We start from the raw sequence: 12982 nt of genomic DNA, 5'->3' as shown, positions 1-12982 counted from the left end.
CCTCCAAGCACTGAGCTAGGTTCTTGCCGAGCTCCATCCTTCCCTGAAGGAGATGAGGGGAATGAAAAGTAGAATGGCTCCCCAGCATCTTCTCCCTCTTTCTTTCTTCAACAGCCAGCCCCTCATCCAACCCCCTAGGGTGGCATGCCATGTCAAGAGCAACGTGTAAAGAAAAGAAAATGTCCAATGCGGCCAAGCCCACCCTCTCCCACCTTTCTCTCTCCCCCTAAAAGTTTGTTTGGTTGGTCTGGACTCACGTGTGGCCTTTGATTAAATTTCTAAGGGACCTGAAGGAGGCATTTCTACTGCAGAGGGTTAGAGGCACCTGAGCAAGGACCCCACTCCCCAACTCTGGCAGTAGTGGCTGGGAAGGCATTTCTGGAGAACAAACCAGACAAGCCAATAAGAATTCACAGGGCAGCAGAAGCTGTTTAGAAGTCCCTAAGTGGGTTATATCCCTTCCCCCATCATATCAGAATCTTGTGAAATGGGAAACCAACAGAAGGAGGGGATCAAAGGAAGCCAGTCTCTCACACACTTTCCAGGCACAGCAGAGGTGAGAGTCAAACCCGGGTGAGAGGTGGGTGGAGAGCCCTGTTTGAGGTTGTGGCTGATCCCTGGTACTAGCTTTTCCCCTGGGGGCAGGAAGCCCTAGGAAGAGGGTACTGTAGGGTCCCCAGAGGATCTTTCCTCCCTCCCCTGCATGAGGCAGAGGCAAGCTGCCTGCCAACCCCCTCCCTCAAGGAATGGCCTTGCCTGGGAATGCCCACCACACACAAACTCTTCTTTTTTTCTAGTCAAACTCTGTTTACTCCTTGGCCTGCCTCCCTCTTCCTCCCCTCTCAACCTTTACTTCTAATTTGTATTTCATGGAATTTGGGATTGAAGTTAAACTACAACAGTGCCACCAACACCAAGTCTTGCAGGAAAAAAAATATACAAAGAAATTTAACAAAAAAAAAATATATTAATAAAAAATTTCAAAAAAAGGGGGGGGAAATTGTCCTCTCCTTTGGGTGTGATGCCTTGAAACCAAGCTCTCAGAGGCTCTCCGGGTAAAGGAGCCCTCTTGGGGACCCCCAGGCCTGTTATTACACTCTCGCCGGCCCTAAATAGTTGAGCTGTTACCCCTCAACTCCAAACCAGGAAGGCCTGAGCTAGAGGATTCAAGACTGCTCTGCTGGTCGGCCCAGGAGGGGCGGGGTCCCGTGATGGGGGCGGGGAGAGGGAAGGACCAGACCAAGTCCCAGCGCTCGCCGGGGCTAGTACCAGGAAGCGCTGTGGGGAGAGGAGCGGAGTTGAGACTGAAACCAGGTGAGGCTGGCGTTAGGGCTGGCGTCCTGGTGCGGGGAAGCTGAGGCCGCCTGAGAAGTGAACGGCGGTTCCGGAGGAAGAAACAGCGCTGGGCTCTAGAAGGAAGGGAATGGATGACCTAGAGATGGGAAACCAGGTGTAGACTGAGGGAAAAGGGGTGGGGCAGGGGGGGGGGAAATAGGGGGGGTTCCGGCGCATGCTCGGTAGCAACGGGCGTGGAGTGGGGCGGCGACGCATGCGTAGTGGAGGTCTCCTTCCGCGGTGAGGAGGGGGCGGAATTTGGGGACCCGCGTGGGGAAAGGGCTCAGTTTTAGGGTAGCGGTGGGACCCAAGCCCTCAGGAACTTGGTACAGGGCAAGCCTGTGCAGAAAGGCCAGACGCTTCCAGCCAGAGGGTTAAAGCCCTCTCCGCTCCCGGGCTTTGCCCCCCAGGATGGTGGCGTCCTCGTCCTCGCTGAAGCTTCAGGATCTAATCCAGGAGATTCGTGAGGCCAAGACCCAGGCCCAGGAGCGGGAGGTGATCCAAAAGGAGTGCGCCCACATCCGGGCCTCCTTCCGCGATGGGGACCCTCTGCACAGGCACCGCCAGCTGGCCAAACTGCTCTACGTCCACCTGTTAGGCTACCCCGCCCACTTTGGACAGGTACTGGGCAGGGACGCCTCCCTTCTAAGTTTGATGAGAGAAGCTAGTGGAGCACCGTCTCGGACCCCCTCACCTATTTGTGCCCCGATTTCTTTATTCTACAAAGTTTCTGAGCCCTCACAGTATGCACCGCAGACCTCCTTCCGCAGTATAACCCCAGCTGGTCATCAGCTGGACTGAACCCTTCATTCTCTGGCCAGCGCCATTCAGGGCACTTCCTCCTCTCTTCCCACCCTCCTGTTTCCTTGAAACCACCCACTAACTGAATCTCCTAGACCTCTCTTCTTGTTGACGGGAGGGTCATGGGATATGCTGCCCTCACAGATTAATCTGGTGTAAAGGAGGAAGATGGAAAAGGGACGTTAGTGCCTCTGGTTTCACCCCTGCCCCTTCCTGGTCTGACCCCTTCCCTGTAGATGGAGTGCCTGAAACTGATCGCCTCCCCCAGGTTCACAGACAAGAGGGTGGGCTACCTGGGGGCCATGCTTCTACTGGATGAGAGGCAGGATGCCCACCTGCTCATTACCAACAGCATCAAGAAGTGAGAGAGTTCTGGGAAGCACTTGGAATCAGGGAGATGGGAGAGTGGGGAACTGGGAAATCCCAGGGGGTTGCCTGCTGTAGGTACTGGGAAGGGCTGGATTTTTCTGAGGCTTGACTGACCATCCTCCCAAAACTGTGCAGTGACCTGAGCCAAGGGATTCAGGCTGTACAAGGCCTGGCCCTGTGCACTCTGAGTGCCACGGGCTCTGCTGAGATGTGCCGGGACTTGGCCACTGAGGTGGAGAAACTGCTCCTGCAGCGTAGCGCCTATGTGCGCAAGAAGGTGAGATGGCAGGTTCTAGGCACTTGCGCCTCCAGAAACTGTCCCCTGTCTGCCACGTGGCAGAGGTGTGGAGGGCGGTCCATCCCGGCAGACCCCTGCCCCTTCTGAGACCCCTGACCTCTGCAGGCTGTTCTGACTGCAGTGCACATGATCCGGAAGGTCCCTGAGCTCTCCGACATCTTCCTCCCACCCTGTGCCCAGCTGCTTCACGAACACCACCACGGTAAGGCCGTGGGGCTCCTCGTCCCCTGCCTCAGCTCTGGCTGTGGACAGAAGGGAGACACAGGATGGGAACAGCAGCTCCTAGGAGAAGGGTAGCACGTGCACACAAACACACGCACGTAGTAGACTCCCCTGTGCCCCTGCCCACCACTCACTTCCCCCACCCTGACCCAGGCATCCTGCTGGGCACCATCACGCTGATCACGGAACTCTGCGAACGAAGACCTGCAGCCCTCAAGCACTTTCGAAAGGTGGGCTGGCGACGGGGCGGGCCCCGGGCCAGGAAGAAAAGGGCAGTAGGGTTGGAATGGGGCTGAAGATTGAGAGGATTGGGAAGAATGCTCAGACCAGGCACTGCCCTCCCTCCAGATGGTGCCCCAGCTGGTGCACATCCTCCAGACTCTGGTGACGACAGGATACTCCACAGAACACAGCATATCTGGAGTCAGCGACCCCTTCCTGCAGGTGGGCTGACCCTTCCCTGCTATATCCCTAGAACAAAAAGCTTAGTAAGCCCATGGCCAGTGGTCACTTCCCAGAGAACACTTGGGCTCAGTCAGTGTCTTGGGCGGGAGGGTGGCAGGCACCAGGTTCTCCCAGGACCAGTATGGGGAGGGGGATGCCTGAAGGCCAGAAAATCCAGTTTGGTAACAATATGTTTAAAAAGCCTGTCCTCAAATCCCCTGGCCTCACACACCTCTGAACCCCTCCCAGGGCCCAAGGGACCAGTGGAGGTGGGGGGAGGGCCAGGGAGGTTCTGGGGAACCAGCCAAACCCCTCACAATGCGCTCCTCAGTGCTGGACTTTTCTCCTCAGCCCCATGACTCCTCCCCCTAAGAACCACCCCCCCCCACAACCTTTAACCCAATTTCAGGTCCAGATACTTCGTCTGCTTCGGATTCTGGGCCGGAACCACGAGGAGAGCAGTGACACCATGAATGACTTGCTGGCCCAGGTGGGGGTGGGGTTGCCGGTTAAGTGTGTTGCTCTGTGATCCCACTGGCCCTGCGCATCCCTCACGTGACCACTCATCATGCAGTGGCTATATGATAACGTCTCCATTTCCCTCTGGACCGGGATCTCCCTGAGGACAGGGACACAGTCTGTTTCAGTGCAGTAGCCCCTGGCACATAGCGGGAGCTCAGGGAACCTTGTTAGCTGTTTGAGGGATGATATGATGGAGACCTTTCAGAGACCTGAGGAGAGGACGGAGCCCCTTAGAGATGCATCTTCTCTCACATCCACGCAGGTAGCCACGAACACAGACACCAGCCGAAATGCGGGCAACGCGGTCCTGTTTGAGACGGTGCTCACCATCATGGACATTCGCTCTGCAGCAGGCCTGCGGGTACCCTCCCGTATGCCCTCCCCCCTGGGGCCCCTCCCACCCACCCCAGCCAGGCAGAAAGGTCCTGTTCACTGGTTTCTCCTCCCCACCCTGGTCATCCTGTGCCACGCAGTCCCCACTCCTGAATGAGCAGGTTGCTCCTTCCCTGACTGTCCCCAACCTCTGCCTCCGTAGGTTCTAGCTGTCAACATTCTTGGCCGCTTCCTGCTCAACAGTGACAGGAACATTAGGTAATAGGCCCAGGTGTCTGGCTGGGCTGTGTCACTGAGCCCTGGGTCCTCTGTCCTCCTTCTTCCAGAGTCTCCGGATTCACCAGCCTCTTATTCCTATACCCACGGCAGGATGGGGTGGGGGAGGGCTGACGGCCATGGCATGACAGGGCCTCTCCTGCTCTGGCCAGGTACGTAGCCCTGACGTCCTTGCTGAGGCTGGTGCAGTCTAATCACAGTGCTGTGCAGCGGCACCGCCCCACCGTGGTGGAATGTCTGCGGGAACCTGATGGCTCCCTCAGCCGGTGAGCAGGACAGAGGAACGAGAGGGCAGGGCAGAGGGCCCAGCACCTGGTGGCCAAGACCCAGGCCAGCTCAGAGCAGCTGGAGAAAGTGGACTAAGGAGACAGGTGCCTGGGGAAGGGGGGGCCTGAGGCATGTCATAGGGTGACCTGGGTTACCTTGTATAAACACACATCTCTCCTGCCAGGCGGGCCTTGGAACTAAGCCTGGCTCTGGTGAATAGCTCCAACGTGCAAGCCATGACACAGGAGCTGCAGGGTTTTCTGGAGTCCTGCCCCCCTGATCTACAGGCCAACTGTGCCTCAGGCATCCTGCTGGCAGCAGAGAGGTGAGAGGATGGGTGCCCAGGAGGCAGAGAGGGTGGAATCCAGGGACCGTCAGCACCAGGACTGAAGAGCCATATGTCCCCTAGGTTTGCCCCAACCAAGCGGTGGCACATAGACACCACCCTACGTGTGCTGATGACGGTGAGGCAGGGGCTGGACTGAGAGCTGGGCGGGAGCGTGCAGGGTTCACCACACTGACTCAGCCACGTTCACCCATCCAGGCAGGCACCCATGTGCGTGATGATGCAGTGGCCAACCTGACCCAGCTGATTGGGGGCGCCCAGGAGCTCCATGCCTACTCTGTGCGCCGTCTCTACAGCGCCCTGGCTGAGGACATCTCCCAGGTACTGCTCCCACCACCAGGCCTGGGGCTGCCCAGCCCTTCCTGGGCCACCTGCTCCATATATCTGATTCCCAACTGTTTTTCCCTCAGGGTCACAGCTCTCTACTTAGCAGAGGAGACACTCAAAGACAGAGCCCTGTTTGTAGTTAGAACACCTGGACTTCTGTCCTGGCTCTGACAGCTACTGTCTGTGCAACCACAGATGACTCATTTACCTTCATGCTAGGTCTGCTCAGCATTCTACCCTGCCTGTCTCCTGGAGCTGCCTTGATCAAATGAGATAGATAAAAGCTCTTTCTGCATGTATTAGGTTTTGCCTTTTTTTTTTTTTTTTTTAATGTGGGGTCTTAGTTCCCCAACCAGGGATCGAACCCGTGCCACCTGCATTGGAAGCATGTTATCTTAACCACTGGACTGCCAGGGAAGTCCCCCATAGGTATTTTTTTGGCTGCATTGGGTCTTTGTTGCTGCACGTGGGCTTTCTCTCTAGTTGCAGCGAGCGGGGGCTATTCTTCGTTGCGGTGTGTGGCTTCTTATTGCAGTGGCTTCTCTTGTTGTGGAGCAGGGCTCTAGGGTGCACAGGCTTCCGTAGTTGTGGCATGCGGGCTCAGTAGTTGTGGCTCATGGGCTCTAGAGCACAGGCTCAGTTGCTCCGCAGCATGTGGGATCTTCCCGGGCCAGGGCTCAAACCCATGTCCCCTGCATTGGCATGCAGATTCTTAACTGGTGTGCCACCAGGGAAGTCCCTGGTTTTATTATTACCTTGAATGCTGAGTGAATTCACAGATGCCAACCAGTATCTATAGCCCCCTTTCCATATTACTTTAGTAGGCTAGGCAGAAACCACCCGCCCCTTCCTCAGGGGAGGACCCCCCCCCAACTTCTCCCCATCCTTGCTGCACCCCTTGTGGTTAGGCCATGTAGGTTTGTTTTTGTTTTTGTTTTGGCATTACTTTCTGAATTTTATTCTAGGATATTTTTTTTAATTGAAATATAGTTGATTAGTTTTAGGTGTGTGAGGTGTGTTAGTTTTAGGTGCACAACAAAGTGATTTGTGTTATACATACATATTTTAAGATTACTTTCCATTATAGGTTATTACAACATATTGAATATAGTTCCCTGTGCTATACAGTAAATCCTTGCTTCTTTATTTTACATATAGTAGTTTGTATCTGTTAATCCCATACTCCTTATTTATCCTTCCCACTCCCCCCTCCCCTTTGGTAACCATAAGTTTGTTTTCTATGTCTGTGAGTCTGTTTCTGTTTTGTATATAGATTCATTTTTATTACTTTTTAGATTCCACATACAAGTGATATCATACAATGTTTGTCTTTCTATGTCTGGCTTAATTTAGTACTATAATCTGTAGGTCCATCCTAGGCCATGTAGTTCTGAAACTTGGCCACCAGAGGGCAGAGGAAGCCCAGGAGCCAGGACAGAGCTGGGAGCAAATTAACAAAACTGCTCATAACTGCTCCCTGTGCTGAGGCCCCTCCCTTTCCCCACCCCTCCAAACTCCACCATCTCTGCACTGCCTAAAGGGTGTCACGGGGTCTGGAAGTGAGGAGGGGACATAGACACAGGCCCATCGTGTTTCTCCCACGCAGCAACCGCTGGTGCAGGTGGCAACCTGGTGCATCGGGGAATACGGGGACCTCCTGCTGGAAGGAAGCTGTGAGGAAACTGAGCCCCTGCAGGTAGGTCCTGCGTTGGGGATGCACTGAGGAAGGACATATCAGGGGAGGCAGGGCTGGCCCCAGGGTCACTCCCTGTGTCCCCCTGGAAGGTGAAGGAAGAGGAGGTGTTGGCACTGCTGGAAAGGGTGCTGCAGTCCCATATGTCCCTGCCGGCAACCCGAGGATATGCCCTCACAGCCCTCGTGAAGCTCAGCACCCGGCTCCGTGGGGACAACAAGTAAGAGTGGGTCCCAACCCCTCCCACAGAGCCTCTTCTTGGTGCCTCCATTGAGAGATGTCCCTTCACTGTGCCCCCCCCGTTTCTGAGTTTCTGTCCAGGCCCACACCCTGATCCCCACTCCTCCGTCCTTAGCTCCTTCCTTTTGAGCCAAGAATCATGGGTATCTCCGTGGTCTGTGGGGCCTCTTCCTTTCTTGCTGCATCCTGAAGGTGAAGGGCATGGCAGACGACCCTTCCCACTCACGCACCACCCTGCGGCCCAGCCGCATCCGCCAGGTTGTGTCCATCTACAGGAGCTGCCTGGACGTGGAGTTGCAGCAGCGGGCGGTGGAGTATAACACCCTCTTCCGGAAGTATGACCACATGAGGTGTGCGCGGCTGTCTGCCACAGTGTGGGACCCAACCCCTGGCCCACTCCCCACTGTCCCTTTCTGGGTGCAGGGGTCTCATCCTCACCTGTGTCCTTCCTCATCCAGTCAGAGCCTCCTACTCACAGTTCATTGAAGCTAAGTGGGCTTCCCACCATCCTTGTTCATCTGAAGGCCAGCAAGACTGTGCCGCCTTAGGAAATCAGAGGGGCACTTCTGACCCACCATGTGCCCAGGACTCCCCATGTTCTTACCCCTCCTCCCACGTGCCTCTTGTGCAAAGCCCAGGGTCTACCCAGAGGGATACACCTGCATTCCATCCTCCCAGGGCTGCCATCCTGGAAAAGATACCTCTTGTGGAGCGAGGTGGCTGTCAGGTTGATGAGGAAGCAAAGGAAAGCAAAGAAACAGCCCAGCTTTCGGAAGCAGCCCCCGTCCCCACAGAACCCCAGGTGAGGAGGCCAGGAGCCCCAGGGGGAAGAGCATGGTCCAGCTTCCATACCCAGCCCTGACACTTCTGCCCTCTCCCCCAGGCCTCAAAGCTCTTGGATCTGTTAGATCTCCTGGATGGCCCATCTGGGGACGCCCAGCACCCTCCCCCTCTGGATCCCACCCCAGGAGGCACTTTGATACACCTCCTCAACCTTCCCTGTGCTCCCCCACCCCCTGGTAAGCCTCAGCAAAGGGGAGATGTCTTAAAGAAGGGGCAGTGGAAATAGGCTGCTTCCCCTTCTAAGCCAAGGACTGAGGTTGATACCCTCTTCCCTGCTGTGTACCCCCATCACATCCCCATCTTAGTAAAAGGCTTCATTACATCATGCCAGTCTCCTCCTGGACACCCTCCAGTATCTTCCCTTTGTTCCAGACTTCTTACCCTGGCCTGCGGGCCCTGCTTCCTCCCTGCCCACCTCACATGCTTTCCCACTACCCGCTCCACTGGCCCCCTCTCAGCTCCTCAAGCCCTTGGCGTTCCTATTCTTTTCACATGGAATGTCCTTTCCCCAGCACATCAAAATGACTGGCTCATTCTCAATCTTCAGGCCTCAGCTAAACTGTCAGATGCCTTCCCCTACCTCTCCGATTTAAAGTTAGTTCCCCCCAGTTATCCTGGCATAGTCTGTTTCCTTCAGAGCACCAATTACAGTCTGTGATTATCTTTCTTGTTTATTGTTTCTCTCCCCACGACTAGGCTGTAAGCTCCATCAGAGGCCGCATCTTATCCACTCTGTCACTAGCATCTCGAGCAGGGGGCCCTGCACCCAATGGGTGCTCGTTTAATTTTTATTGAATGAGTGAACTGTTATCTTCAGCCCATACACTGAGCCGGTTCTTTCTCCCTGCTGTAGCTCCCATCCCAAATCTCAAAGTGTTTGAGCGCGAAGGACTACAGCTGAATCTTTCTTTCGTTCGACCCCCTGGAACCCCTACTTTGCTGTTAATCACTGTCACTGCCACCAACACCTCAGGGGGTGATGTCACCCACTTCATCTGCCAGGCCGCTGTGCCCAAGGTTTGGAGAAGACTGGGATTCAGAGGTGGCCTCGGTACTCTAGGAGAAAAGGCCACTAAGTAGAGGAAGTGGGTGGGGGAGAGGATGAGATGAGAAGGGAGTGACTTGCAGAGACAGGCACTTGGGGAGTTATGGGAAGAGGGTTTAAAACTATTGGGTGTGGAGGGGTTACCTGAGGCCAGCCAGTTCCCTGCCGTGTGCTCCATCCAACCTCCTGTGTTCAGGGTTTCCAGCTGCAGCTACAGGCTCCCAGCGGGGACACAGTTCCAGCGCAGGGTGGCCTTCCAATGACCCAGCTCCTCAGAATCCTCAATCCTAAGAAGGTGAGCTCCAGGAGCCCCTCGAAGCTAAGACCCAGTGAAGGGGGAGTCACTGGCGCTTACCCTGGTCTCTGCTCTCCTATTCCTAGGCCCCCTTGCGGCTGAAGCTGCGCCTCACCTACAACCACTTTGGCCAGTCGGTGCAGGAGATCTTTGAGGTGAACAACTTGCCTGTGGAGACGTGGCAGTAACTCGGCCTCCACTCACAGCCTGAAATCCTCCTGTGTCCCCAAACCCAGGGGAGCCCTATCTGAGGACAACCAGCAGGTGGCACTCTGGTCCTGTACTTGCCACTGGGGTGGGGGGGCTGCCCCCAGCCCTACAAATAGTGAAAGCCCAATAAAGCCTGAGGGGGGAAGCCATATTTGAGGTAGAAAACGTATGTGAATCACAGCCAGGGAAGAGCCTTCTTACACAGGAAGTAGGTATCTTGCCCTAAGCCTTTGGAACTGGTTTCAACAAAGGAAGGTTTTCTTTCTACCCCTTTCCAGGTTGGGGGACAAATGTGCCCCTAAACTTCCACAGGAGGCACTCTACCCTCTGGGCCAGAGCAGGGCACAGGGGCAACATCAAACCAGAATTTCTAGATTTCTAACAGGGACTCCTACCCATTTCCCCAGCCTTCTGCTATTCCCCATACCCCAGGGCAGGGAAATCCCTGCTGCCTCCCCTCATCTCTAACTCAGCTGTAAGGCGGTTTCGGAGCCGCTGGCAGAATCAATGGCATCGACCAAGGGAGGGAGGGTGGCAAGGGATTTTCCTGTGCTTAACTACTGATCACGGCTAAGTGGAAATCCTATAAACACGAGCGGAAATCAATGGAGGCTGCTTAGCGGCCAGGGGAGAGGGGCGGCCCACAGATTGCATCTGACGGATGAGGGAGAGGGGGCAGCCAGGGAGGGCTCCAGGAAGGATAGCGGAGGGTAGGGGGAAGGAACAGGCGGAGCTGGAGAGAGAGGTCACTGTGGGAAGGGAAGCCAGAGAGGAAGAGGCACAGTGAGCCCAGGAATGAACCTCATTCGACCCAGAGCTTTCTTCCCCATCGGGCAAGTGACACCCTAGCCCAGTGTCACGTCTGGATCTTCCAGTCCCCTAAGGCTTCTCTTTGGCGCGGTACACTTCTAGCAGGCGCTGATAGTCCTGAGGCCGGAAGCGCTGTAGGTACACAATCAGCTTGGCAGGTGCCGTCTCCTGCGCCAGCACACCTACAGGCAAAAGGAGAATGAGTAGAGAAGCAGACAGAGCTGAAAATGCTTTGACTCTCCCTGCCCACGCAGCTGGACCCCAAAGTTGTTTCCAAGGCAGCACTGGGATTCCGAACGCCGTCCAACCAGCTTCTCTAACTCGCCAGCCCACTCCCTGATTAGCCTAGGGAAGCGGGGCCTAAGAGGGCCACTTGAGGCAGGAGTGGGCCTGGGAAGCCAAGCATGAGCCTCTCCTCCAGCAAGAAGTGGTGAAAGGCACTCAGGCACCATGAAGACAGAGGGTGCCTCAATAGCGACTCATTTCAATTACTGCTTCTGCCCCCCAATCAAGATTAAAGCCTATCCAGGCAGGCCAAAGCTCATTAGCTTGGTAATGAAGCACATGCAGAGATGCACGCAGAGAGAGAAACCAAGGGATGTAGAAAGAAGAGAAGCAGCTACAGCCATGGGGTGGGATTCACCGGGAATTCTAGCCCGTGTGGTGTGGAGTCACAATAAGCCAGTGTCTGATTGTTAGTGCCTGGCAGCATGCTGGGCAGATATAGCAGGGAACCCGCTGTGGGTTTGCTGGGGAGGCAAGAGCAGCATTCCAGGGCTGTAAGGCCCGACGGCATGCACAACACTATACTCCTGTGGATGAACTGTGTACAAGGGAGCTAAGCCTGGGAATGGAAAAACTAATCTGCTAACGTTTGCCCCGCTGTCTGTCACAGAGACACAACGTTCTCGCCTTTTACTCAAGCCAATAGGACAAATTAAATGAGGATTTAGTTGTAAAAATGAGAGGACAGGAGTTGGGGGAAGGAAGGATGGATGGAAAGATAGAAGAGGAAAACTGACAAAGAGAACTGAAGGACACTTGCAGTGACTAGAGGTATGAGAACTACATGAGACAACGACTGGGATGGATTAGAGACACATGGAAGGATTCAATCCAGGTTAGACAACTACTGCAAAAGAGGAAACCGGATTTGATAGAGCCCTAAGCAAACTGGGTCCTCTAGAAAATTGCTAAAGTAATTCCCCTTACAGAAATAGCCTCGAGACCCTCCCCACTAACTGGCCCAGCGGGTACACCCAGAAGAGGAGCAAGGGAAGCACAGAAAGGCCTGTCTCCCTCACCAAGCATGCTGCTGAGGCTGTGGATCTTCTCTAGGGCAGCTGGGACTTCGGCCTCCTCTTGCACCAGGGCCTCTACCTCACCCACAGCGTAGCCAAAGTCAGCTGTATCCAGGTCCACCCTGAGCGGCTGCTCCTCTTCATCAGCTCCGCGCGGCACCAGTTTCCAGGCACTACGCTTAGTCACAAAACTAGCTACTTCCTGCAGCCCCAGCGGGCCCAGCACAGCAGCCACGCCTCCAGCCCCCGGGACTTCAGCCCTCAGCACCTCACAGAGCTGGGCCACAACTGCAGGCTCAGCTGTGAGTTCCATGTACTTAGTGTGGGGTCCTGAGACACTTGCTGCTCCGGGACATTTGAGCTCCCATCCACTGCCCTCTCGCTGTCGGAGCCAGTAGTCGGCCCGCATGAGGCTCAGCTCAGGGGTGTCATAGTAGCTGTCTCGGAAAGTGACTCGGCGCTCCAGGGTACCCCCCAATTCCTGCAGCCGCTCCTCTGTGCCAGGGCCGGGAACGAACTTTCGCTCCACTTCAATCAGGCCCTGGGCCATGCTACCTGCAATCAGTCAATCAACAAACATTGGCTGAGCTCCCAAAGACCTACCCCCGGAAGAAGTTAGGAGGCGCACACACTGTCGCAGGGCTCTCTGTTGGGGGCCGTTCCTCCCTGCCTCTGTGATGGATGGCCCCTTCTTGTCTCTGATGTTCTAAGGTTCAGAAATAGGGATAAGTCTCCAGATAGACCCCTTCCACTGCTGAAAATGCCCTCAATCCAAAGGGCTCTCTAGAAAGCAGGTGTAGCGGGTAGCGGGTGTCCTTTCAACGCGCCCGCTAGACACCATGCTACCCCGGGAGGACGGCGGCTCACTGCCGGGGGCGACCCCACCCGATCCCCCCACAGCAACGGCCAGCGGAGCCTCGGGTCTCACCTCAAAGCCCCAGGATCTCCCTCTCGCGGGACCTGGAGAAGGGGGAAGGGAGCCCACGCCACGCCCGCGAGGAATGC

General features: G+C 55.6%; 2 protein-coding genes across 5 annotated transcripts; one reads left to right on the top strand and one right to left on the bottom strand.

The window, feature by feature from the left end:
* The first annotated feature begins 1257 nt into the window (after positions 1–1257).
* AP1G2 (adaptor related protein complex 1 subunit gamma 2) lies at positions 1258–10017 on the top strand. Of its 3 annotated transcripts, XM_007449567.1 has the most exons (21): positions 1747–1956; positions 2373–2497; positions 2641–2782; positions 2909–3005; positions 3179–3255; positions 3374–3469; positions 3879–3959; positions 4254–4352; positions 4527–4582; positions 4753–4866; positions 5052–5192; positions 5277–5331; positions 5412–5534; positions 7147–7236; positions 7326–7453; positions 7719–7823; positions 8152–8275; positions 8357–8492; positions 9170–9333; positions 9558–9656; positions 9743–9844. In XM_007449567.1, the coding sequence occupies exons 1-21, from the start codon at positions 1747–1749 to the stop codon at positions 9842–9844; spliced, it is 2364 nt and encodes a 787-aa protein (XP_007449629.1). The 3 variants fall into 3 exon arrangements, with proteins under 3 accessions (XP_007449630.1, XP_007449629.1, XP_007449631.1); XM_007449568.1 differs by adding an exon at positions 1258–1314 and having other exon boundaries at positions 1746–2782; positions 9743–10017; XM_007449569.1 differs by lacking the exons at positions 1747–1956; positions 2373–2497; positions 2641–2782; positions 2909–3005; positions 3179–3255 and having other exon boundaries at positions 4308–4352.
* On the bottom strand, positions 9924–12533 carry THTPA (thiamine triphosphatase). Of its 2 annotated transcripts, XM_007449570.1 has the most exons (3): positions 11981–12527; positions 10711–10858; positions 9924–10667 (listed from the first exon to the last, which is right to left on the bottom strand). In XM_007449570.1, exons 1-2 carry the CDS (start codon positions 12525–12527, stop codon positions 10746–10748), a joined length of 660 nt encoding a protein of 219 aa, XP_007449632.1. In that variant the 3' UTR covers positions 9924–10667; positions 10711–10745. The 2 variants fall into 2 exon arrangements, with proteins under 2 accessions (XP_007449632.1, XP_007449633.1); XM_007449571.1 differs by having other exon boundaries at positions 10015–10858; positions 12246–12533.
* Between the last annotated feature and the right edge of the window lie 449 nt (positions 12534–12982).

This window comes from Lipotes vexillifer, unplaced genomic scaffold (genome assembly GCF_000442215.2).
Source record: "Lipotes vexillifer unplaced genomic scaffold, Lipotes_vexillifer_v1.1 scaffold1093, whole genome shotgun sequence".
NCBI classification, from domain to species: domain Eukaryota; kingdom Metazoa; phylum Chordata; class Mammalia; order Artiodactyla; family Lipotidae; genus Lipotes; species Lipotes vexillifer.
This window is presented reverse-complemented; position numbering and strand designations above follow the sequence as displayed.

Bases quoted from the DNA above. Each gene is read 5' to 3' on its own strand.
- AP1G2 (XM_007449567.1), top strand. From the start codon at position 1,747: ATGGTGGCGTCCTCGTCCTCGCTGAAGCTTCAGGATCTAATCCAGGAG. The intron at 4,867-5,051 runs GTGAGCAGGACA...CTCTCCTGCCAG, and splicing joins CCTGATGGCTCCCTCAGCCG to GCGGGCCTTGGAACTAAGCC. The intron at 5,535-7,146 runs GTACTGCTCCCA...TCTCCCACGCAG, and splicing joins TGGCTGAGGACATCTCCCAG to CAACCGCTGGTGCAGGTGGC.
- THTPA (XM_007449570.1), bottom strand. From the start codon at position 12,527: ATGGCCCAGGGCCTGATTGAAGTGGAGCGAAAGTTCGTTCCCGGCCCT. The intron at 10,859-11,980 runs GTGAGGGAGACA...TTTTGCCTGTAG, and splicing joins CAGCCTCAGCAGCATGCTTG to GTGTGCTGGCGCAGGAGACG.